The sequence below is a fragment of the Pseudozyma flocculosa genome, assembly GCF_000417875.1.
Source record: "Pseudozyma flocculosa PF-1 unplaced genomic scaffold scaffold00001, whole genome shotgun sequence".
NCBI lineage: Eukaryota > Fungi > Basidiomycota > Ustilaginomycetes > Ustilaginales > Ustilaginaceae > Pseudozyma > Pseudozyma flocculosa.
Window position 1 is genome coordinate 663,038 of NW_006920869.1, and position 24,262 is coordinate 687,299.

The following is a 24,262-nucleotide window of genomic DNA, read 5'->3' on the forward strand; positions in this document are numbered from 1 at the left end:
CACTCTCATACTCTCGCGCCCGACAGACAGACAGACAGACAGACAGAGACAGGATACTGATCATCACACCCGAGATGCAGCTCACATCACGGCTGTGGGCGCTGCTGGCCTTCTCGACGCTCCTGTCCGCCGGCCATATCGGCGCCCTCCCATCTGCATCTTCCTCCCCGCTCGCCGCCTCGTCCTTCCCGCCGGTCGCCTTGGACGCCAACATTACGCCAAAAGACCTCGAGGTGTACAACCAGGGCTTCGACGAGGACGCCGTCTTCCGCGCCTCTGACCTCGACGACGGAGACGGCACGGGCGACCCAAAGCAGCCCGGTTGGGTCGACCCACGTAAGAATGGCGGCAGCATGCTCGACCTCGTCGGCAACGGCCTACGTGAACCCATCAACGTCATCATCTCGGGCCGCTCTGACCCCCACGTCCTCTCCGACGCCGGCCTAAAGGACTACGTGCGCACCATTGGCTTCTCGTTCGAGTGCCTCAACCTGCACATGGGCAACCTCCAACGGGCCGACCTCGGCGACGGCAAAGGCTGGAGGCCAGAGATGTTCGAGTACCGCGAGACGCAGTGGCCCGGCGCCCCCGGACGCTGGGTGGGCGCGTGCTGGGAGAGCCTGTACGGCGGCAACCACTTCCGCGCCTGGAAACAGAACGGCACCCTGGCCAACACGGGCGCCTGGTTCCTCGCCGTGTCCAAGGAAAAGAACCTCAAGTACCACCACACCATCGACAAGGACGGCTACAACCTCGGCCGCGACCTCCTCGTCGAGGCCGCGCAGCGCGGTGGAAAGTGGCAGAACTGGCGCTGGAAGGCCAACGTCGAGTGGGCCGATGACCTCCTGCAGAAGGGCCGGCGAGGTGAGTGTGTTTGTTCTTGGTCGTCGACGTCGCCGTCTTCTCGGGCCCCCGAGATACCATGAACAGGTGGAGCTGAACGCAGGTGCCACGGGCTCATTCTCCGCCTGGTCCCGCTCTCGACAGGCATCAACCACAACATCCCGCAGGACGGCCGCACCGCCATCTTGACCGTCTACCGGGTGATTGACTCGCCCGTCACGTCTCCGGGACGCTGGCTCGCGCTCTCGTCGTCCTTGAACGCGTTTGCTATGTGGATCACCGAGACGGTCGAAAAGGCCATCCAGGGGCTAGGCCTGGCGCCTGCCTCTCTGTGATCACCGGCTCACGCATGTCGAAACCTGCACGACCCTACTTGACGACTCACGTACGTTTCCGCCGCTCGATGATGCCTGTCTATTCATGCCCGCACCTACATACCGACCCTCGACCCCGCACGCCGCCGCCTCTTCATTCAGTTGTTCTCCCCACCCTGCGCATCCGCCGACCTGTAGATCCAGCCCTCTTCCCGTGCCTCTTGTATCTTTATCGTCCTCCTTCGCCACCTCCTCGCATTGACGACAGCCTCGCCCTACTTCACAGGCCATAAATTGGACGATGTCGCACAGCCTGCTTCAGTGGAGAGAAATGCGGTTTCGACGTGGCAGTCTGGGGGAATCGGGCACGACGGGGGTGCCGGTGGTGGTTCAAGTCGCTCGTAAGCGGGGTAAGGTACAGAAGGAGCAACATTGGAGGATGCGAGACATGCCGGGACAGTGCGAGGTGACGAGAGTGGACCGGAGAGGTATGTAACAGAGGGGATGGGCTGAACTGGGATGGGGGGGAGGGGAATGCTGAAGTGCCCTACGAGGGGTAACAATGTCGAAGAAAAGACGAGGGCGCTGCGTTGCAAGGCCTTGCGCTGGAGTGCACGCCAACGTTTCGGAAGCCATGCTTTTGGAAGAGAAGGCTTAAAGGGTCGCTGCGGTGAACGCTCTACTGGGCCTTGGCTGCCTTGGCGGCGGCGGCATGGGCGGCCTTCTTCTTGTAGGACCTGATGTAGAACGACACAAACAGGTAGATGAGGGGCAGGAGGTAGGTGACGTTGAGGGCGACGGCGAAGGCCTGTCCCGAGGTGGCGACGCACGACACCTTGTTGTCGGCGCCGGCGCTCTGGGTGAGGGAGCGGAGGATGACGGCGGCGGCCTCCTTGGTGTTGGACGCAATGCCGGTGCTCGAGCTGAGGGCGGCGGCGAGCGCGGTGGCGTTGTACGAGGTGCCGTCAAAGGCCGAGGTGCCGAGCGAGGCGGGCGCCTTGCTGGCCAGGTCGTGCTCGGTGGCCGTCACGAGGACGCGGCCGGGCGAGGGCAGCGCACCCTGCGGGTAGGCGAGCGGGTTGTAGCGGATGAAGAGGTAGGCGGCCGCCAGCTGGACGCCGACGACGAGCTGCGTGATCTGGATCGTCGTCATCGAGCGCTTGAGGCCGCCGGTGAAGGGGAGCTTGAGCGCCGTCATCGAGTAGTAGGTGTACATGAGCGAGTGGACGAGCGAGTTGAAGGAGAGGAAGAGGAAGACGGCGCTGGCGCTGTAGCGGTAGGCGGCCCACATGCAGGCCATGGCGCCGGCGTGGTGGTAGCTCTGGAGGTTGCTGACGGGCTTGCCCTTGAGGATCAGGATGACCGAGTCGACGATCTCGTAGTACTTGCTGATGTAGAAGAGCCAGACGTAGAAGCCGAGGCCGGAGCGGCTGGCGTCGTGGATGGGGACGGTGCAGTAGGCGTTGACGAGGCCCTCGGCGCCTCCGGAGAGGACGGACCTGCCAAAGTAGGAGCCGAGGCGCGCGGCGACGTTGACAAACGTCCAGGCGCTGTAGACGGCCAGGAGGATGTTGTGGCCGAGCACGGCCTGGCTAAGGCCGTAGCTGTTCTTGATCAGGTCGGCGGGCTTGGGCTTGTTGGCGCCAAAGCGGCTGTTGGTGGCGTGCGTGGCCACCAGGTAGACGGCGGCTACGGTGATGGGAGTCCAGGCCGAGAGCGAGGCCTGGAAGATCCACTCGGGGACGGCGAGGCCCTCGGGCTTGGCCGGGTAGGGCTGGTCCCGGATGTTCTGCCACGCCGAAAGGCCGGGGATGTCGAGTGCGTAGGGCATGCTGGGTGAAAGGTGCTCAGCGAGAGGGAGGATGGTGTAGGGAGGAGTGCTGCGGGTAAGGTCAGAGGGATTGCCTCGCTGCAACGGCCTCCTATGCCATGGTTAAGTACATTTCGCGTCGGGGAGGGCCACCTCATGACTACTGCTGCGTTTTTTTTTTTTCGCTTTTCCCCCCTTTCCCCGCTCCGCCACATCTTGGTGGCAATCAGGCGGGCGCGAGAGCGGGGCGTAGCGCCGACGAGGTCTTGGCTCGTGACATCTGCCAGATTCCATGTTGCTGGGCGGCCTGGCGGGTGGGGAGGGGGGCCCTCTTGGCCTGCCTGTGCCCGCGCTCGGACGCGCCTGCGTTTCGCATGAGGGTTTGCGCTCTCCCCAAAAAATTTGGGCGCGAGTCGCCGCCGCCGTCTTCGACAGCTGGAGAGAGGCCCGCGCGGGCAGGCCACACGCTGTCTGCACGCGAGCGAGGGCCGGCAAACGCCGCCAGGCCTGGGGCTTCGGTCCGTTCCGAATTCGGGTTCGCCACACGAGCAGGTGGCGCCAAAGTGGGCGATCGGCACTGCATCGGCGGTCACTCATCCTCGACTCGGTTGCCCGATTCGGTCAAAGCGGCGGACGGTGGACTTAGCGAGCCAACGCGACCAGAAGTTTGGGGCGGCTATTCCAGTCGCCGCATCGTCTGGAGGCCTACACGCTGCAGCTCCCTCAGTACGTACGTAGGTACCTAGCCTGCTGCCTGCGTATCACATGTCTAGGACCGAGAGACGGCCCTCGTCGAGCCGGTGTCTGCTCACAACTCAGCTTCGTGGCCAGCAACAGCAGGCTCACCGGCTCGACAGATACCGAGCGCACCGATGAACCGGGACGGCCCGGATCCGTCGGGTTTCCCTGTCTGCTCCGACATGGCGCACTTTCTGGACGTGGTGGAGCGTGTCCAAGGCCGTATAAGCAGGCCTGGGGCCCCCTGTTGCTCTGACAGTCCAGCAAACCCCCTGCCTTCTCCACCCAACGTCTGCGCTCCTACATCACCACCATCACGCGACGACACGTTCCTGCGACGCCGACACGTGGGACCCTTGTGGCGTTCCAGGACGGCGCGTCCACCCCCGACGTATCAATGCCGCGACACGGACGATGATCTTCGAGCATGCGCCACCACTCAGCCAGGCCGCCAAGCCGAGCTTTTTCGATATCCGACTCACTCGCACATCATCACGATCCGCAATGCAGCTGGCCGAGACACTGATGGATTGCGTAGGGACAAACAAAGTACAAGGGGAAACAAGTCGAGGGATGATGGAAACGGACCCTGAGACGTATCATGGTCTGGCGCTCGCTCTGGAGCGGAGCGAAACAGTGAGTAAGCAGGGGCGCGCGAGTACGCGCAGAGACGACCGGAGGCTCGAGGACGGGTGATCCAGGCTCTTGTCTAGCGGAGGCCATTTTGGGACGACACCGTGGCCGACACGGCGGTCTACTGCCTGGTCGAGGTGCCCTCGAGGGTAAAGTCGCGGGCGCTGTCGGGCACACTGAGGACTCGGAGAGAGTTGGTGTGGCCCTGGCCGCCGCGCCAGCCCTGGAGGGCGATGACGGTGTCGCCCTTTTCAATGATGCCGAGCGCGAGCGCCTCGGCGAGGCCGTACTTGATGCGGTTGTCGACATCCTCCTGCCACTTGGAGTTGTTGTCGGGGCGCGGGTGCGGGTAGAGGAAGGGGTAGCAGCCGCGGTAGAGGTGGACGTCGCGTGCCGTGTGCGGGTCGCGGGTGATGGTGAGGATGGGGCAGCTGGGACGGTACTTGCTGACCAGGCGCGCCGTAGTGCCGCTGGTCGACATGAGCAGGATGGCGCCGGCGTGCTGCTCGAGCGAGGCGGCGACGGCGGCCATGGCGATCGTCTCGTTGGTGTCGGTGGGGACCTGGGTGAGGCTGCGCATCTCGTTGAAAAGGGGAGTGTACGAGATGCTCTGCTCGGCGAGGTACGCCGTCTCGGCCATCATCCTGACGGCCTCGACGGGGTAGGCACCCTTGGCCGTCTCGCCGGAGAGCATGACGCAGTCGGCGCCATCGAGGACGGCGTTGGCAACGTCCGACACCTCGGCGCGGGTGGGGCGGTTGTTCACAATCATCGACTCGAGCATCTGGGTGGCGCAGATGACGGGCTTGCCGGCAATGTTGCACTTGGCGATCATCATCTTCTGCGCCATAAAGACCTGGGGCGCGGGGATCTCGATACCGAGGTCACCACGGGCGACCATGATGCCGTCCGACTCCTTGAGGATCTCGTCAAAGTTCTGGACGCCCTGGTGGTTCTCGACCTTGGAGATGATCTTGATGTGGGCACCCTTCTCGCCGAGGATCTCGCGAATAGTGCGGACGTCGCTGCCGCGTCGGATGAACGAGGCAAAGACCATGTCGAGGTCCTGCTCGACGGCAAAGAGGAGGTCCTTGCGGTCCTTGTCCGAGATGGCGGGCAGGTCGACGTCGGTCAGGGGAAGGTTGACACCCTTCTTGGACGAGAGGACGCCGTTGTTGGCGGCGCGGACCTTGACGAGCTTCTCGCTCTCGATGGCGGTAACCTCGAGAGAGAGGATACCGTCGTCGACGTAGATGGTGCGGCCAACCTCGACCTTCTTGGCAAGGTTCGGGTAGTCGATGTAGAGGTATTCGAGGCTGCACTTCTCGGCGTAGGCATCGTCGGTGGTGACGTAGAACTCGTGGCCCATCTGGATCTTCTGGTCCTCGCCGTTGATCATGACGCCAGTTCGCATCTCAGGTCCCTTCTATTGGTTTGAAGAAGCCCGAATCGAGCGGGCAGAAGCCATGAGACACCAAACACCTTGTCAGTGCTTGGTTCCCCTTCGTGGTGATGCAGCCGTCTTCTCCCTCCCCGAACGAAACTCACAGTGTCGAGAGCAATGGCAAGGGGACGGCCGGGGGCCTGGGCGACGACTGCCCGGGCGTTGTCAATGACCGACTGGAAGTACTCGTGCGAACCGTGCGAGGCGTTGAGTCGGACTAGAGGGTGGCGAGAAGCGAAGCAGGCGCATAGCGCGGGCACACAGGGCGAGTCAGGACCCCGTTCCGCTGCGAGTAGCGAACTCGACTGGAAGCAGAGGAAGAGTCTCACCAATGTTCATGCCCGCCTTGCGGAGAGCACCGAGCATCTCGACATTGTTGGTCTTGGGACCAATGGTCGAGATGATCGAGCTGCGATGCGGAGCGTCAAGGTGGTCGGGGACGGGCCAGCTCAATGTCAGTCGACGATGCCCTCCTTCGGGCTAGCAGGTAGCGCCGTAGCAGCTCGATGGCGAGCTCCTCGTCCACATGCTCCTACGGCACTCACGTCTTGCGAAAGAACTTGTTGTCGACGCCGTGCTCGAGAGGGTTGAGCGAGGCGAGCCACTCGAGCTGGGTCTTGGCAATGGGCGAGTAGATCATGTTGGCGGAGAGGCGGGCGGAAGGAGGGTGGTGTTGGTGGTGGGAGTGGTGGTGGTGTGCAGAGACGGGAGGCAGATGAAGTGCGGAGGGAGGTGGTCAGGCCAGAGGAGGGGTGTGCGCAGGGCCCTCGAGCTGGCTCCCAGCCTGGCTCTGCCTCGTAGCCAGCTCGTAGCTATCCTGCCGAATCATGACCGACGGGCGGCCTGGCAGCCGTCGGCCACCTGCCTGCTCGCTGCTCGCTGCTCTGAGCCCAGTTGAGAGAGTTCCGCCGCGCCACACACGCGCGCCCCGCCAGAAGAGAGAAGAGGCAGGGCGGTCAGCCCTGGCCTGCCTGCCTGCCTGCCTGCCTGCCTGCCTGCCTGCCTTCAACTCAAAAAGCAAGAAAGAAAAAAATCTGGCCTGCCGAGAAGAAGCACCGCGGCCCGCTCGCCTCCTACCTGCTTCTCGGCCTGCCCGCCAACGCAGAAAACCCGCAGGCCAGGGTCACCGTGCGCCCACCCAAAATGCAAGCGGGTCGAGGCGAGAGGGAAAAACAAGAGGCCGGCGGAGGGGCCAGCCTGCCAGAAAGATGGCGGCGCGATAAAGTCACCTGCCTCTCTCAACAGGCTACGGCCTTGGGGCCACCGCTCACATCTGATCGACCGCTCCTTGTTCCTTGCCTCAGCACCTGGTCCCTTCGATGAGCTGGACTCTGGACGCCCTACCGACGGTTCAATGGCAATCAGCGGTGCCCCGCGAAAGAGCCGATGACAGCGACAGGCAGCAGAACGGGACTCGAGGGGCAGGCCGAAAAGATGAGAGGTGTGTGTAGCCAAGATCTGCGATAACGAGCGAGGCCGGCAGAACCACGGCTGGAATTCGACTGGCGGCGGGCAGGGTGTAGGAACGCCTGCCACGTTGGCCCTCGGCCATCTTCCCGGCCTCTCTGGGGTCCTTCGTCGCCCCAACCCAAAAGCTCTTTGTCGCCGGTCCGAGTCCCGAGGCAATTGGCGCACGGTCCAGACCCAACCCGCCAGCCGCGTGTCGAGCGGTGGAGGGTCCGGCCATCTGACCTGCTGGCGCCGGCTCCGCAATCCTCGGACTGCGTGCGCAGAGCCGCCCCGGCCTCGCCGTCTACCCACGCCCACCACCTACATCGTCTTCGTTGCGCAGGCCAGCGCCAGCATCACCGATCGTTGCGTGAGCTGCACACCGAACCTCGCCAGCAACAATACCGAGTCGGCAGTCTGTTGCCGCTGACACTGCGAGCGCCGCCAAAATCGGCCAAGGCAACGATCAAGAGCTGAGAGCTGACATGCGGGACGGGCAAGGGCCTTGACACACGGTTGAGGGAGGTCGGCAGAAATTAGCGCCAGGAGGACGGACAAGTCGGGCAACGACGCTCTGTGGTCCGATTGCGAAGTCGCGGCACGCCCCCTACGATGAAAGACGTTGCGATGTTGCGAGGGGTGGCCAGGGCCCGTTGTGTGGGTGGTCGCGATCAGCTAGGGATGGATGGCGGCGAGCTCCTTTCGAGCGCATTCGCCCTGGTCTACGGAGGCGGCATGACGGCGCATTCCACCCGCCTCTCCCTGTCCCTTCATCCTATGTATCGGCTCAGTCGTCGCCTTGAGCGTGTTGTGAAAGCGACGGGGCCGCGCCGAAAGGAGATCGAAAAAGGGGAGTGAAAATCCTCGACCTGCAGGGCGGGAGGAACGGAGGCCCCAATCGGAGGGGCAGCTCGGTCAGCGATCGTCACCAGGCATAGCATGATCACCGGCTTTGTTGTTTGACGCCGCCGTATCGTGTTTCTCAAGGCTCGCTGAAGATTCGAGTCGACGCCTCCGGACAATACGGTGGTGGCTAGCCAGCCGCAGGAGGTCGCCGAAGTGGGTTCGCTTTCCCTCCCGCCCCACCTTCGATGGCTAGGCGCAACCAGGGCAACCGACTCAAGGTGGGTGTGACTCCTGGGCTTCAAGCTGCTGCGATACCAAGGTTATGCTGCGGCTGGGACATCTTAGCGAGAGGGTGAGCACATCTGGCAGGCGACGACTGTTCGGCATGTGGGGAGATCTCTGCGCCACCGCGATCTGGCGTAGCTCAACTCATGTGTGGAAACATCGCCGGATGCAACAGCCGTGGGCTGCGGACCGCTGTCCGCGCTGTCCACCAAGCTGCCCAGGCGGTGCGATGCTATTGGGAGGGCAGCAAGCAAAAACAAAGGTATAAGAAGGGACGGCCTGACTAGCATCATTCTTCGTCTCGACATCTCTCCACTCATCTCACACTCCTTTCCCCGAATCTCACGAGCTAGTCTCTGATCTGCACACGCTCCTTCATCCGCACCGGCTGCCAAAATCTCAACATCTCTCTCACGCAAACGTCAAGATGAAGGCCTCGCTTCCCCTCTCCTCTGGCCTGCTCCTCGTCCTGGTGGCGATCAGCGGCGCCGTCTCTAGCCACGTCAACCGTGGCGTCAACGGTCATGCCGCCCTGCTGCGCAGGGTCGCCAGCAGCGGTGAAAGCACCCAGGCTGGTGGTGCCGGATCGTTCCCGGAATCCGACATGGAGAACTTCCTCGACACGACGGCCTCGCACCTTCAGGGCCAGGTGGGGGCCCAGAACCAGAAGACGGCCCCCAGCACTCAGGGCCTCAACGATGACAAGACCAAGCTGCCTGGCGACCAGAAGACTGACCCTGCCACTCAGCCCGTCAAGGACGGCAAGACCACGCAGCCCGCGGGTAAGAAGACGGGTCCGGACACGCAGCCCGTCACGAACGACAAGACCACCGAGCCCAAGGGCCAGACCAAGGGCTCGACATCGTCCCCCCCGAAGGGTCAGACGGGCTCGCAGGCCCAGAAGGGTGCCGGCATCGTGGACCCGAACGAGAAGCTCGTTTCGCGCTGCCAGGTCGGCACGCCCAAGACGAGCGTCACCAAGGTCAGCTACAACATGACGATCGCCATCGACCAGACCGACAACTCATTCCGCGGCGCCAGGGTCGAGGAGCTGCACGGCATCTCGACAGAGACCACCGACCCGTCCCTCAAGGTGACTGCTGGTGTCCAGGCCAAGAGTGAGTTGCCACTTTGCCTGGGAAAAAAATGGTGGACATCTGGCAGAGTTTCCAGCTACCTTTGTCGAGAATGTGCTGCTGACGCCACGTGCAATCCCACGCCGCCGAACCGTGCAGAGTCGCGTGCGGCCGGACCTGCTGCCCTCCTCGTCGCCAAGAACCAGGACGGCTCGGGACGCTGCGCGAACCGAATTCCCCCGCAGTACCCGATCAAGGACGGCGCCGACAAGGACGACGACAAGAACCACGGCTCTGGCGACAACGACAACGGCTCGGGCGCTATCAAGAAGAGCCCCTCTACGACCAAGAGGGACGTTGGCTCCAAGGCGCAGGCGGCCAAGCGCCAGAACGTCTGCCTCGACTCTGTCGCCAAGGGTCAGACGACGGAGAAGAAGCAGATCGACCGCATGGTCGATGCTAACGGCCACAACGTTGTCCAGGTCAGCCTCGAGAAGACCAAAGACGTTGACGAGTGGAAGCAGACGGTCACTCAGGCAAACGGACAAACAGAGGTGGTAAGTCTCAATTCCATCGCCGACGATGCGGGGCTCAGTGCCGCCTTGGCGAAAGACAGGTACTGACTCTTGCCCTCACTGCCGCTACCGCCGCTACGGTCACCCTGACTTCGCTCTTCGCAGACCACCATGAAGCTCGACGAGCACCTCAAGTACTTCACCGTCGGCCTGTACTGCGCCAACTGCACTGCCGGACAGAAGTACCACCGCGTCACGTTCGAGAACGTCCAATTCTACCTCGAGGAGGACGACACCGACTTCGCCAACTCGCTCAACTGCACGGGCGCCGCCGCCGGCAGCCGCATCCAGCCGAGCACTACCACGACGACGGCCAAGATCGATGGCTACCACGGCAGCTACATGGATGCCAGCAGGAACGGCAAGGGCAACCAGAAGGTCTACGTCCTCGATGCCATCACGCTTGGTGGCTCCGTCGGCCAGGTCACGACCGGTCAGACTGGCGCTGTGGCGCAGGGAGGCAAGACGACCGGTGGAAAGACCGGAAGCGGCAGCCTGGGCTCCAGCGCCTCTGCTAGTAACAAGGTCACCGGTAACGGCGCTGGCACTGGCACTGGCGCTGGCGCTGGCACTGGCACTGGCACTGGCACTGGCGCTGGCACTGGCACTGGCACTGGCACTGGCACTGGCACTGGCACTGGCACTGGCACTGGCGCTGGCACTGGCGCTGGCACGGGCGCTGGCACGGGCGCTGGCACGGGCGCTGGCACTGGCACCAGCACCGGCACTGGCACTGGCGCTGGCAGCGGCACTGGAGCTGGAGCCGGCAGCGGCACCTCCAACACCCCTTAGACCCAGGGCAAGAGCGACGACCCGCAGGCATAGGGCGACGGGCGCGAGCCCGAGGACGGGCAGGCCTCGCGCGCCTGGCCCAATGCGCATTAGGGGCCTGTATCCTCGATGACGGCCCGCTGCAACGGCCGTGCTCGAGCACGTCAACGCGCAGTCATTCGTTGGGCAGAGGCTGGCTGCCGACGCTTCCTCTCGAATGCCTGTTCTCGTCTCACCAAACAATTGTTGCTGTACAGGGGGTATCTGTGCTGCTATGGAACAGGAGAGACTGCAGCTTCTGTGCAAGCAGACGGGAGTGGCTCGAGATATCGATAAAGAGAGTGTGGTAGTTCGCGCGCGCGCCGCGAGAGGGGTATGCAAAAGTCTATGTGCTCGAGCTGGAAAGCGGCGCCTGTCTCGACGCCTCTGATAGAAGCGGAGCCGGGCATGGGATCGGATCGAGGAGTCCTCAAGTTCGGGCAAAGGTGCTCTGGACGCCGTTGTTGATCGAGCCGTTGGGCAGCGTGCTCGGCGTCTTGATGCCCTTGGCGTAGTAGTCGGTGAAAAGACGCTGAAGGGTCACCTTCTTGGTCAGCATGGTCCTGGCGTCGTGGCTGGAGGTGACGTAGCTGGAGGAGTAGGAAGGGCAGCGATGCCAGCGGCGGATATTGCGGTGAGGCAGAATTGGCGTGAGTTCATGTTGCCGAAAGCAGCGATGTTGGAGAGACATGCAGTGGCGTACGGCAGACCGAGATCAACTCACTCGACGGTGTGACGGGAGGGAAAGCCGCCCTTGAACTGTCGAAGGTAGTTGATGTAGCCCGTCGCGCGCTCGTCTGTGTTGCAGAGCACGCACGGCAACAGAAATAGGAGCAGCGCGTCAGTGTCAGTCGATCTGGATACGTGCTGGCCTTGAGCCTCCGCTTCTGGTAGGTTCCCGCCTGGTACGTACAGTGCCCCGAACCTTGCACTTTAGCCTCGCATCCCAGCACGCCTGCGGCGTGGTCCTGGAGGCCGATGCCAAGGTGGACGTTGCGGCTGTTGTACGTCGACTGAGCCGCCCCGATGTCGCCAACGCCGTACGCGCCCAGCCTATCCGAGAGCGCAGCGCTGCCGTAGAGGTAGCGGTTGTACGCCTTGCAAGCCGTGAGGTCCGCCAGAGGCACGGGGCGGTCCTTGCTATAGTAGAGGAAGCTGGCGGCATTGCCCACCCAGAAGTGGAGCTCGGCGCTGGTGCTGGGGCGACCGAAATGGGCGTAGCGCTGCACAAACTGTCCGCCGAGCGAGTGGCCGGAGATGACGACGCGGTCGACGTTTGGGAAGCGCGAGCGGTTCGAGGCCCACGCGACGAGGGCGTCCATGGCTTCAAACGAGCTGACGCCCTGCACGCCGTCCGGGCAGAGGTTCGAGTAGCCCCCCGCCCAGTAGTCGCCCTCGAAGCATAGCCAGTTGCTCGGGTTGCCCTCTGGGATGGCGCCGTTGTTTTTGTCGCCGATGCCCATGAAGAAGGGCGCGATCGAGAGGACGGTCGAGGGGTCGACGCCGAGGCTGCTCTCCGCCTTGGAGCGGGCGGCAGTGTTGTGGTTGTAGTAGTTCCAGGGGTCTCGGCCGTGGCCGTGGACCTGGATGAGGACCGTCTTGATTTTGCTGGCAGTGTAGGAACTGTCCATGAGGGTGAGGATCGAGGCCGACGAGCCTCGCACGGGCACCGTGACCTGCTCGGAGCCGGAAGCTGGCTTGATGGTGCTCCATCCCCACGCCGAGTCGGGGTTGTCGGCTTTGGCTGGGGAAGCCTGGAGGACGAGGACAAGCAGCGCGACGAGCAGCAGAGGGAGGAAGGCGGCGGATCGACGTGGCGACACCATCTTGTCGAAGCTGAGAGGGCTCAGGTAAGGGTTCGACCTGGACGGGAGAGGATGGTGGGGATACCGGCTGGGACGGTGGCTGGAGGGGGGCGACAGCCAGAGCAGACAGCAGAAGCCTCATGGCGGTATATGTAGCCAGGATCTGTGGCCATGGGGGCCTGTCCAGCATCCCGGCCTGCTCGTCTTGTGCGGCGGTCTCGAATGGTATGTACCACCGGCAGCTAACTAGCCAGGCAAGCGGTCGTGCATTGCGGTTTGAGAGCGAGGGGCCTGCTGCTGTGTGGCTAACATGGCCAGAGAGAAGGGGCGCGAGAGATCCTTGCAGAGCTGTCGGGTGCGTGTCCTCGAGGCAAACGCCGGACAGACAAGAGGGGGCAAAGTGGGCAGCGTCGATGGCGGGCGAAGAGATGCAGCACGAACCGCCAACCAGCGTCGATGATCCCGTCGGGGCGAGGAACAAGCAAGCAAGCAAAGAGCAAGGCAGGGTCGAGCCACGCGCCGGTTGGGATGCTTCCATCTGTGCCTCGATCTTCGGTGCGTCCTGCATGCAAGCGCGTGCTTGGATTGACAAACCGCCGCTGAGCCGCTGCGTTGCGCGCTGCCACAGAGAATCCCGTACGTCTCTCTGCCTGGCCAGGCCAGGCCAAGCCAAGCATGAAAGGCTCTGGTTGTACACCGCCGCCTCCTCGGCCAACTGAACGCAGCCCGGCCAGCTGCTCCGTCAAACGCGTGCGTTCCGGCTGCTCACGGACGACGGTGATTCGCTCTGCTGCCTGTCGACGGCTCGTGTAGTCGGTTCGGCCCGCCAGGGACCAGTCCTCGTTCAGCCAGTCTAGCCAGGGCCGGCCCAACTTGGCCTGCCGCCCCGCCCTCACCGCGTCGCTTCGCCGTGGGACTTCAATCCGTAAGCTCAGCGTCCCAGTGAGGCTTGCCGTTCCAGCTGACACAGAGAGATCTTGGCGGGCTAGCCTGCCGTAGCACCGTAGCACATGGTCGGCGGTCCTCGTCTTGATGCGAGCGAGAAGTTGTGCGTGTTGGCTGATGCTGCCGGTCGATCCCGACGAAGCGCCACAGACAAAAGGGACCGGGGCCAGAGGCGAGCTCAAAGTCCAGGCGAGGTCCTGTCGGGACCAACCGACGGCGCACGTCAAAAGGCAGGCCAGAGCAAGGGTTCACAGGGAGAAGTGAGAAATTTCTCCTGGCTCCAGACCCGACTGACTGCCCTTGCTTGCTGCCCGCTCTTGGGGCGGGAAGCGGAGTCTAGAAGTTGTTGCTGCTGAGAGGAGGATCTGGGAGGGCCTCGAGCCAAGAGAAAGGGGCTCTACAGAGAGCGTCACATGGGCGGGCTCCTGCCAGGCACGCAAGTCGACGGCGTCCGCACAGCCCAGCCTAAGACGCCCAGCTTCAACCGCGACTCCGTCCTCCGACGCGAATTGGAGGGCTGGCAAAGTCCCCTCAACGGTACCAACTCCGTGTCGCGCGCCCAAGGCAAAGGGATGAATGGGCAGCGATAGGGCCAACGATAGGTCGGGGGCGAGTCGAGGGGCATGAGGACGAATGCGTGGCGCAATCTCGGCCCGTTGACATGTTGCTCCTTGCCTTCCCGACCCTGCCTCCGTCCCATCGGCTCGTCGATTGTGTATCCGATATCCATCCAGCGGGCGATGGGCCACGCCCACGGCCGTCGGCAACCTGCGACGATGCATGCCGTCTCACGTGCAAGCAAGATAACCTGGATCCGCGATGATCGCCAGGGCATGCCCCGGAACCCTGCAGCAACCAGGCTAGGGCTTCTGTAGTAGTTTCGAAGAAGGCTCGATGCCGGTCCAGCTCTTCCGTAAGCGTGCCCATGCCTTGCCGGCAGGACTGGCCGGACCCGTTCCGATCCCTGCATCGGCCACCAAACAGACGATCATCACGGCCGGAACGTAGCGCAGCATCAGGTCGCCCCGCTTCAACGACGTTCGACGAAGCTGGACGCGGACTTACCCATGGACCGCACTTGCCTTGCGAGCATCATCTTGCGAGAACAATGAGCCAACGCAAGCACAGTGACGGATCCAGCGGCGGAGTCCACAAAGCAACAAAAACAGCGGCAGATGGATGGGATGGCGATCATGACATTGCGACACACCGATGGCCGGGGCATAGTACGTCGTACCGAAGGCCGCTGCCGGCTCTCGAGGGAGCGGGATGTTCAGTTGTACTGCGGTAGGTCGAATCGGGGCAGAGCAAGCAGCAGTCAGCCATCCGTCCGGGCGCGGCACGTGCAACGAGGACCGCAGCAGACTCACCTGGGCGTACAGTGCCGTCGACGAGAACTTGCTTCCCTGCCTGATGACCTTGTCGACAGCGTCGAGGAAGTCGCGCTCCGTCGCCATCTTCCTCCTTGCTCGGATCGCAAACATGCCCGCCTCGGTGGCCACCGAACGCAACTCGGCACCCGTCGCATTCGGGCACAGCCGCGCAATCAGGTGGAAGCGGATGTCGCGCTCCACCGACGTGGATCGCGCGTGGATGCGCAGGATGTGCGCCCGCCCCTCGTTGTCCGGAAGGCCAAACTCGACTCTACGGTCCAGACGTCCCGGTCGGAGCAGCGCCGGGTCCAGCGTATCGGGCCTGTCGAAGATGAGGTGCGTAGCAGCGACGGGGACGCAGACAGGTGGCAGGCGGCGTCAGCTTGGTCTGTGCCACAACGCCACAACGTTCGCCGCCGACATCCACGAGCATGACCTGACCACAGCCGTCATCCACCTGCGGCCATACTCACCTGTTGGTCGCCATCAGCACCTTGATGTTGCCACGGGCGTCGAAGCCGTCGAGCTGGTTGATGAGCTCCAGCATGGTTCGCTGCACCTCGTTGTCGCCTCCCGCGCCGTCGTCGAAGCGGGCACCGCCGATCGCGTCGACCTCGTCAAAGAAGATGATGCAAGCCTTCTTTGTCCTCGCCATCTCGAAGAGCTCGCGCACCATCCTCGCTCCCTCTCCGACATACTTCTGCACCAGCTCCGATCCAATGACTCGGATGAAGGTGGCGTCGGTCCGGTTGGCCACGGCACGGGCGCAGAGCGTCTTTCCGGTACCGGGAGGTCCGAAGAGCAGCACGCCCTTGGGAGGGTCGATGCCGAGGTTGACGAAGCGCTCCGGCGAGAGGAGGGGCGTCTCTACGACCTCCCTGAGCTTCTCGATCTGCTCCTTGCAGCCGCCGACGTCGCCGTACGTGACGTCGGGCTTCTCCTCGACCTGCATCATCGTGACCGAGGGGTCGATCTTGGGAGGCAGCGGGATCTGGATCTGATACTTGTTGCGGTCGACGCCGACCCGCATGCCCTCCTCGATATCTGTCGGCGCAACCCGCTCGCCCAGCGAGACGACAAACTTGGCGATCTGCTTGACGTTGATGACATACTTGTCCTGATCTTCGGCGCTTGGCTGACCTCCCATGCCGCCGAGGCCGCCGAGACCGCCTAGCGCGCCGGCCAGACCGCCGCCACCTCCTGCCCTCGCGCCGCCGCTGGGCGAGCTGTCGTCAGACTCTTGGTTGGCCGACTCGGCCTTGATGATCTTGGTACACCTGGCGACCTGCAGCGGATGCTCCTCGCCCATGCGCTGCTTGTCCATGGGAATGTCCCACAGGTTGGGTGGCGCCAGCCCCGTGTCGCTCTCCTTGACTCCCATCTTTTCATTGACGCGCTTCTGCACCTCCTTGATCTCGTTTTCGATCTTCTTGAGCGCCGCTGCGTAGGGCCCCTGGCCGTACGTCTTCAGCAGCTGGATGTCGCCCTCGTCGAGCGCCACGATCTTTTCCTCATCCTTGGAGTCGACGTCGGGCTTCTTGTACTTTTCCCAGTCGGCCTTCGGCGGCATGATGGGCGAGTGTGGATGTGGTGTTTGTCAGGGAAGGATAGAAGGGTGTCCCTGGTCGTCACAGGGGGCGGTGGCGCGGGAATGGGCCGGGTGGTGCGGTATCAAAGGCGTGAGAAGGAGGCCGCTGGTGCTTGCGCCGTGCGGAGCTTCGACGTAGGCGATGATATGGCTGCTGCACGCAGTGCGACTTCGGTAGCGGTGGTGCTGTGATGAAGGAGGTGTCGGTGGTGGTGGTGGCGGAGGGTGTTGGTTGGGCGCAGCAGCGGGTGTGAAGGTGGAAAGGGCCGCGTCGTCGTTGGAGCCTGGCAGCCTTCGTTGCCCGAGTGCCGTGCCCGCCTCCACCTGTCCGAGTCCTTGAGCCCCGATCACGCGCTGGCCGTTGCCGGTTCAAAGCTGGGCCGCGATTCTCGCACGAGTGGACAGGGGAAAAGGGGCTGACCAGCAGGTAGGTGGCTGGCCAGCCGCGAACGGACCGCCTGCATTAGGCCAGGTCAGGCCAAGCTCAAGAGCGGCTCGCCCCAGAGGCCTGGCCAGGGCTGGGCTGCCAGGAGGGTAATCGAGAGAGAGAAGGGCGAGTCTCCACCCCCGGCCGCCTGCCCCGCCTCCTGAGCAGCGCATCGCCCCACCCGCTGACATCGACGCCGCCGACCACCAGCCCATCGCAACTGCCCACCTCGCACACCGCCTCCTTTCTCCGCCGTCTTTATCGTATCCCGCTGCATCGCTGCTACACGCCAGCGTCGTATCATAGACTTCGTCACATCGAGCAGCACCACCCCTCGGCCACCCCGAACCGGCGACACATCCCGCCCTCTAGCGCCACCTCCGGCCCCTTTCGACCCCAGACGAGATGGCCGGCGCAATGCAGAACGCCAAGAAGGACCTCCCCAAGATCCGCGATGAGGAGCGCGAGGGGAGGTATGGCACTGTCTTTGGCGTCTCCGGACCCGTTGTTGTCGCCGAGAACATGATTGGCTCCAGCATGTACGAGCTGGTCCGCGTCGGTCACGACGAGCTCGTCGGAGAGATTATCCGAATCGACAACGACAAGGTCACCATCCAGGTCTACGAGGAGACGTCCGGTGTCACCGTCGGCGACCCTGTCCTCAGCACGGGCAAGCCGCTCAGCGTCGAGCTCGGTCCGGGCCTGATGGAGAACATTTACGACGGCATCCAGCGGCCACTCGAGGGCATCATGAGGAAGAGCCAGGGCATCTACATTCGTGAGTAGCCGCAGCGAGCGCTGGAAGCGGAACTCGAACCCCGTGGGTCCTTCCTCTTTGTTGATCCCGTCGCCCGCCCGTGCCCGCGATACTCCTATCGACAGCTCGTGGCATCAACACTCAGGCGCTGGACCGAGAGCTGCAGTGGGACTTCACTCCGGCCAACCTCAAGGTCGGCGACCACATCAGCGGAGGAGACATCTTCGGAAGCGTCTACGAGAACGCGCTGCTCAAGGACCACAAGATTATGCTTGGGCCTCGCGCGCTCGGCACCATTACCCACATCGCCGAGAAGGGCTCCTACGCTGTCGACGACGTCGTGCTCGAGACCGAGTTCCAGGGCAAGAAGCAGAAGCACACCATGCTCCAGATCTGGCCCGTCCGAGCTCCGCGCCCCGTCACCGAGAAGCTCACCGCCAACAACCCGCTCCTCACCGGACAGCGTATCCTCGACTCGCTCTTCCCTTGCGTCCAGGGCGGTACCACTGCCATCCCCGGCGCTTTCGGCTGCGGCAAGACGGTCATCTCGCAGGCGCTGTCCAAGTACTCCAACTCTGACATCATCACCTACGTTGGCTGTGAGTGCCGTCGCCGTCTCGCCGTCCTTGCCGGAGTCAAGAACCGGCGCCCTGTCCTCTCGAATGCAACGAGCTGACCTTTGTCTTTCCACTTCCGCTTCCTGAACTGAAGGTGGCGAGCGAGGCAACGAGATGGCCGAGGTCTTGGCCGAGTTCCCCGAGCTTACCCTCATGCGCGAGGGCGAGGAGTACCCCATCATGAAGCGAACGACGCTGGTGGCCAACACTAGTAACATGCCAGTCGCTGCCCGCGAGGCGTCGATCTACACGGGCATCACGCTCTCCGAGTACTTCCGTGACCAGGGCTACAACGTTGCGATGATGGCCGACTCGACGTCGCGATGGGCCGAGGCGCTTCGAGAGATCTCGGGTCGTCTGGCCGAGATGCCGGCCGACTCGGGCTACCCGGCGTACCTGGGTGCCAAGCTGGCCAGCTTCTATGAGCGTGCCGGCAAGGTGACGTGTCTCGGTAGCCCCGAGCGGAACGGTTCCGTCAGCATCGTCGGCGCCGTCAGCCCGCCCGGTGGCGACTTCTCAGACCCCGTCACCTCGGCCACGCTCGGCATCGTCGGCGCCTTCTGGGGTCTCGACAAGAAGCTGGCGCAGCGCAAGCACTTCCCCTCGGTCAACTGGGACGTCAGCTACTCGAACTACATCAACGCCCTCGAGCCTTACTACGAGAAGAACGCGCCCGACTTCATTGCGCTGCGGTCGACTGCCAAGTCGCTGCTGCAGAAGGACTCGGACCTCGCCGAGATCGTGCAGCTGGTCGGCAAGAGCGCGCTCGGCGAGAACGACAAGGTCACGCTCGACGTCGCCAAGATCATCAAGGACGACTACCTCCAGCAGAACGGCATCTCGGAGTACGATGCCTACTGCCCCTTCTACAAGACGAGCGGCATGCTGAGGAACATGGTCGACTTCCACGACCGCGCCCAGGCGGCCATCAACAACAACCCAGACATGACCTGGGCCAAGGTCAAGGAGCACTGCTCCGACATCATCTACCGGCTTTCGCAGCAGAAGGTGAGAACAAAGTTCGAGCGGGCGGGCGTCGATCTCTCCGCCCTGCCGTTGAACGATGTGTTGGAAATGAGGTCCCGTCTTGCTGACATCTGCCGCATTGCACATTCGCTCGCCTGCGACCGCAGTTCGAGAGCCCCAAGGATGGCGAGGAGACCATCACCAAGAAGTTCGACAAGATCAACCAGGACATGCAGGAGGCCTTCCGCACACTCACGGATTAGGCACATAGCGGACCCCTTCCTCGACGCCGTCGGGGCGATGTCCGGCGGCACAGTTGTGAATCATTCCTGTCTGTCCCATCTTGTTCATAATCGCAGCATCACATCCATGACTTCTCTCCTCGACTGCAGCCAGCGGCGCAATGCCGTGCTGTCCGAGCGCGAAACAGCTGGCCCCTCGTGGCTGGTCCCGGCACTCGTGTTGCCCGGCACCACCACGCCCCGGAAGTGAAATGAGGTAGGGACCCCCTTTTTGCCCCAGCAGGCCGGATCGCCTCGCTCTTGCCTCACCCGCTCAACCCTCCATCCTGATAAAAAGGGTGCTGCCCTCCTGCGATCATTCGAGTCCCCTGCTCACATCTGTCCGTCCCCACACATCCACACGCCCAGCGCTGCTCTCGACGCCATCGATCCGAGGGAGCAACACCACGATGCGCGTGCGCATCTTCGCCTGGCTGGCGCTGGCCTCCACGCTCTTCGCCCCTGGCGCTTCTGCCGCGCCTCCCCCCTATCCACACCGACTTCCGCCCGAGCTCGATGGACCGTTGGAGATCCCTCAGGAGGCCTTCGATTACGCCTTGGCCGTCCTCCACGAAGACAGCTCGCACCATGGTGTGAACGCGCCGGCGGGACACGCTCCGATTCAGGGATACTACCCGCAGCAGCACGAAGCCCATCCGGGCAACTGGCAGCCGGGCGCCGTGCATCAGCCCTATCATGAGCAGCCGGAACCGTTCCCGACCCACTACCTCCCTCAACAGTCCGAAGCGCATCAAGGCTACCACCACCTGTACCAGCAACCGGGAGCCTCTCTGGACCACCGCCAGCAGCCCGAGAACCAAGACCGTCTGGAAATGTACAGCTACCAGCCGCCCAACTACGACGACGGAGACAGCTCGAGCCTGGCTTCGGACGCTTCTTCTCGTCCGGTACATCCGGAAGAGAACGTCCCCGCCCAACCCGTCCGTGGCAGCAGCTCGTCGCTAGCGCCCTCGTCCGCCATCGGTCAGGCACTGCAGCCGAACGGCATGTTTCCCGGATACGGTCGAGCAGCCGACCTTTTCCTGTACACCCACCCGACCTGCTTCCTGAGGCAAGTCCGGAAGAACACCAGAGCGACCCCGGATGAGCGCGAATTGGTCCTCTACAAGCTCCGCCGGGACCTAGCGTACTACGACAAGATTCCTCGACCCGAACTCGCCCAGGTCCGCTGGATCGATACCGACCAGCAAGCCCTCCTCGCCCAAGTGGGAGATCTGGACGGCGCAGCCTTTCGCAGATCGTTGAGAACCGACGTCTACAAGAACCCAGTCACCTACGACCGCGGCCTCTTCACCCGCTACGTCATCAACGGCTACTTCATCGTCTTCCGCAAGCCGCAATCGACCGCGGACGTCCACTATGTCGCAGCGTTCCCCATCGAGTCGGATCCAGACGTCGTCACTGGCATGATCGAGATCGGCCTGTTCAAGATTCCTGTCTGGCAGAATCGAGCCCTTATGAGGAACATGGCTCACCCTCAGGCGGAGTGAGCAGGCCCGCAAGAATACGCATCGACGTCGCCAGCGGTCGCATGCATCTTGGTCGGTGTCCTCATTCTTCCCACCCGGGCCCAAACGTGCCTGTCCCACCTCCCCTCCCACATTCACCTAGGCCGAGCTCTAGTACGAGAGCTCTCTTGTTAAGAAAGGCAATGAGATGAAGTCATATTGCTGCTTCCTCTTCTTGGCACCGGGGCGCCAGTGGGCGCTCGGAGAAGGTTTTTTTTTGCGTGATGCGTGGCGGTGCGTGCTTGTTACCAACCCACCGAACTAGCGGCGCCCCTCCTGTATTGTCCCGCCACCGTCCCGCCGGCGACGGTATGCCACGCAAAATGAAGAGCTGATGCCAGCTGGCGAGTGAATCGCCACGTTGTTGCCAGGGCTCCTCGGCGGTCCTGAGAGCTTCGTTGGTTGACCTCATCTTGCTCACATACATAATAAGCGATTGTCTCCAGAGACACCCGGCCAACGCCTCATCTACCAACACTTTCCGGGCGTCTCGCGACTGTCTGACATCCTTTCGACCGAGGCAAGCGCACCCAGCGACCCATCGTCGAGCCGACACAGCACGCTCAGCTCATTATCATTATGTTCAAGAATCGCCGCGCCGCTTGTTCCTTCGTGGCTTTTGGGCTGCTCGCTGCTTCAGGCTTGGCGAAGCCCATGTTCGATCCCCTGGACCTGACGCCTCTTACACAAGACGTCATCGACGCCGGGGTCGCAGCGCTCAGAGAGTGGGACTCGGAGCATATCCCGCTCCTGTCGATGAACTCCTATCATCCAGCGCAAGGGCAGCCAGAAGGCGTCTACCACTCCTACGTGCAACATGCCGAACCGTACCACGCAGGGAGCTCTAGCCAAGCGGATCACGCCGGGATGGAATCGAGCTCTCAGCCGGCCTATTTGCCCAACGCTCTCTCTGAACTCGGCCAAGAAGCCCAGCAATCTGAACCGACCCCGGAGGCCCTCATCGCCAATCGCGAGGCACTGAGGTGGGCGGCCAAGGCTGCGGTACGAAACGGCGAAGGGATGAAGGTGGACCACTTCGTGCACCCGACCTCTTTCAGGAGGACGGCGAGCACGACCCTCAAGGCGAACCTCTTTGAACGCGATCTGGTCCTCGACAAGCTCCAGACCGACCTCAATCGTCAAACCAGGCGTAGATCTGGGTATCCGCCAGCCCACTGGGTCGACGATCCCCACTCGCTCCTCGAACGGATCGAGGGCAAGCTTGCAAGCAGGGTCCGCACGCACCTCCGATCCGATGTGAACAGGAGGACCCCGTCATACCGAGGAGCCCTCACGCGCTACCTGATCAACGAGTACATCATGGAGTTTCGACGAATGAAAGGCTCGGACCTTTACTACGTCCTGGCGGTGCCCGCGGACGGCTTGGCAAGCCCAACCCACCCGGACCGATTCGCCCATGCGTCCATGGAGGTCGGTCTGGTCGAGATACCGGCGCTTTGAGCACAGACAGGGCGGCAGTGCTATCATCACACCGGGACGTGGTGCCGCTTGCTTTGTCGCAGGTACGGGGCCACGCACGAGCAAGGTGGCGCCGCCGCGGCAAGACACGGACGACCTTCGACGAAGCCGTCTTTGTGATCGCTCGCTCTTATTTTCGGGCTTCCTTCGGTCAAGGCAGCAGTCTCCGGGCCCCGTCCAGTTGCCACCATGCCGCTAAATTGGTCGGAGACGGCCCGGCCGGGACTCCTCAGGGACCTTGCTCCTTAATACGAGAGCAGTCATGGCACGCCACAGCCCCACCTTGAGGAAAACGCCCCGCGGAATGAAAATTAGGAGGTGCTCCTGGCATCTTCTTGCCCGGGTGGCAGCAAGAGCTTACGGGACGTTCCGTTCCGCTCGTCGATCCCTATAAATCTCGACCTGTAGCCATATCTCCTCGCTTTCTCTCTCCGAACTTCCCTTCCATCCTCACCCTGCCAAGCACTGTCCTACCTGCTTGACTTTTCTCCTCGCGGCCACCAGCTGCCGCCCTTCCTTCCCTGCCAGGAGCAGGCCGACTTAGCTTTCTCCATTTCCATCGGACACAGTACTGTGTGCCTCCCTCAACGCCAGCTGACCGTGTCTCTGCACACCACCCCAAGAGCAGCATGGTTTCCACGTCCCGAGCCGCGTGTTCGGTCCTTGCTCTCGGGCTCTTGGCCGTCCCGATCTCGGCGAAGCCCATGGACGAGCCCCTCGACCTTTCCGCGTACACCCAGGACGTCCTGGACGCCGGCCTGGCAGCGCTCGCCTCTCACTCCGATCCCATGGTGCCTGGAGCCAGTCAAGCTTCCCATTTCCAGCCAGCATACCTGTACCAGCCCGATGTGCAGCACTATCACCAATCGAACTCCGGCTACCCTCGGCAGTACGGCTCGTCGGAGGCCCACTACGGCCAGCATCAGCCTGGAGAGGGCTCGAGCACCATGCCCTACTTGGCATCCGACCACGAATACCACAACGCCGCGCCCATGTCCCAACACTTTCCGGTACGGAACGAGCACGAAGACGCCATCGTCGCCAACCGCAACGCGCTCCGCTACTTTACAACCGTCGACCAGGGCACCAACAGCGTCGAAATGTACATGTATGTGCATCCGACCTGCTTCAAGACCACGTCGAAGCACGCCTCAAAGGCGACTCCTGCCGAACGCGACCTGGTCCTGTTCAAGCTGCGGCGCGATCTGACCCACTACCCGATGCGCTACGGGCACGAGTCGGAGCTAGCGCGGATTCAGTGGATCGACTCCGAGGATACACTCCTCGAGCGCGTCGATGGCACCAAGACGACCTCGCTCCGCTACGTGATGCGAGTCGATTACAAGAGACGCAACGCTCCGCGCGGGCCCCTGACGCGGTACCTCATCAACGAGTATACGATCATGTTCCGTAAGCCTCAGACGGCGTCGCAGCGCCACTTCTACGTCCTGGCCATACCTTCGAGCGAAAGGAAGGCCGTCATCGAGGTCGGAGTCGTCTACGTGCCCGAGTGGGCCGGACGCACTGGCGATGGGTACGTTAGCATCAAGCAGATTGCTCATCCGCCGGAGTGATTGCTCGTCCGCCGGATCGATCGTGCGGCTTATGAGCGAACCGGTAGAAGGGGCCGTCAGCCCTCGATGCCGGTCATGCGGAGACGACATCAGCTCGT

The 24,262-nt window shown here is 63.0% G+C and overlaps 10 protein-coding genes across 10 annotated transcripts; 6 read left to right on the forward strand and 4 right to left on the reverse strand.

Moving 5' to 3' along the window:
• Nucleotides 1-74: 74 nt before the first annotated feature.
• PFL1_00231 (uncharacterized protein) lies at nt 75-1,178 on the forward strand (the record flags this gene model as incomplete). The annotated part of the gene is made up of 2 exons (XM_007877728.1): nt 75-864; nt 988-1,178. The coding sequence occupies 2 exons, from the start codon at nt 75-77 to the stop codon at nt 1,176-1,178; spliced, it is 981 nt and encodes a 326-aa protein (XP_007875919.1).
• A 658-nt stretch (nt 1,179-1,836) lies between these two features.
• On the reverse strand, nt 1,837-2,988 carry PFL1_00232 (uncharacterized protein; the record flags this gene model as incomplete). The annotated part of the gene is made up of 1 exon (XM_007877729.1): nt 1,837-2,988. The coding sequence occupies one exon, from the start codon at nt 2,986-2,988 to the stop codon at nt 1,837-1,839; it is 1,152 nt and encodes a 383-aa protein (XP_007875920.1).
• A 1,471-nt stretch (nt 2,989-4,459) lies between these two features.
• On the reverse strand, nt 4,460-6,422 carry PFL1_00233 (uncharacterized protein; the record flags this gene model as incomplete). Its single annotated transcript, XM_007877730.1, has 4 exons — nt 4,460-5,764; nt 5,887-5,999; nt 6,112-6,191; nt 6,328-6,422. The coding sequence occupies 4 exons, from the start codon at nt 6,420-6,422 to the stop codon at nt 4,460-4,462; spliced, it is 1,593 nt and encodes a 530-aa protein (XP_007875921.1).
• Nucleotides 6,423-8,789: 2,367 nt separating this feature from the next.
• PFL1_00234 (uncharacterized protein) lies at nt 8,790-10,805 on the forward strand (the record flags this gene model as incomplete). Its single annotated transcript, XM_007877731.1, has 3 exons — nt 8,790-9,480; nt 9,598-9,995; nt 10,119-10,805. The coding sequence occupies 3 exons, from the start codon at nt 8,790-8,792 to the stop codon at nt 10,803-10,805; spliced, it is 1,776 nt and encodes a 591-aa protein (XP_007875922.1).
• Nucleotides 10,806-11,253: 448 nt separating this feature from the next.
• PFL1_00235 (uncharacterized protein) lies at nt 11,254-12,649 on the reverse strand (the record flags this gene model as incomplete). Its single annotated transcript, XM_007877732.1, has 3 exons — nt 11,254-11,413; nt 11,548-11,620; nt 11,737-12,649. The coding sequence occupies 3 exons, from the start codon at nt 12,647-12,649 to the stop codon at nt 11,254-11,256; spliced, it is 1,146 nt and encodes a 381-aa protein (XP_007875923.1).
• Nucleotides 12,650-14,846: 2,197 nt separating this feature from the next.
• Nucleotides 14,847-16,516, reverse strand: PFL1_00236 (uncharacterized protein; the record flags this gene model as incomplete). The annotated part of the gene is made up of 3 exons (XM_007877733.1): nt 14,847-14,855; nt 14,944-15,268; nt 15,420-16,516. The coding sequence occupies 3 exons, from the start codon at nt 16,514-16,516 to the stop codon at nt 14,847-14,849; spliced, it is 1,431 nt and encodes a 476-aa protein (XP_007875924.1).
• Nucleotides 16,517-17,366: 850 nt separating this feature from the next.
• Nucleotides 17,367-19,564, forward strand: PFL1_00237 (uncharacterized protein; the record flags this gene model as incomplete). Its single annotated transcript, XM_007877734.1, has 4 exons — nt 17,367-17,739; nt 17,844-18,317; nt 18,430-19,343; nt 19,469-19,564. 4 exons carry the CDS (start codon nt 17,367-17,369, stop codon nt 19,562-19,564), a joined length of 1,857 nt encoding a protein of 618 aa, XP_007875925.1.
• A 428-nt stretch (nt 19,565-19,992) lies between these two features.
• PFL1_00238 (uncharacterized protein) lies at nt 19,993-21,093 on the forward strand (the record flags this gene model as incomplete). The annotated part of the gene is made up of 1 exon (XM_007877735.1): nt 19,993-21,093. One exon carries the CDS (start codon nt 19,993-19,995, stop codon nt 21,091-21,093), a length of 1,101 nt encoding a protein of 366 aa, XP_007875926.1.
• A 672-nt stretch (nt 21,094-21,765) lies between these two features.
• On the forward strand, nt 21,766-22,572 carry PFL1_00239 (uncharacterized protein; the record flags this gene model as incomplete). The annotated part of the gene is made up of 2 exons (XM_007877736.1): nt 21,766-22,094; nt 22,170-22,572. The coding sequence occupies 2 exons, from the start codon at nt 21,766-21,768 to the stop codon at nt 22,570-22,572; spliced, it is 732 nt and encodes a 243-aa protein (XP_007875927.1).
• A 722-nt stretch (nt 22,573-23,294) lies between these two features.
• Nucleotides 23,295-24,164, forward strand: PFL1_00240 (uncharacterized protein; the record flags this gene model as incomplete). The annotated part of the gene is made up of 2 exons (XM_007877737.1): nt 23,295-23,381; nt 23,481-24,164. 2 exons carry the CDS (start codon nt 23,295-23,297, stop codon nt 24,162-24,164), a joined length of 771 nt encoding a protein of 256 aa, XP_007875928.1.
• Nucleotides 24,165-24,262: the final 98 nt, after the last annotated feature.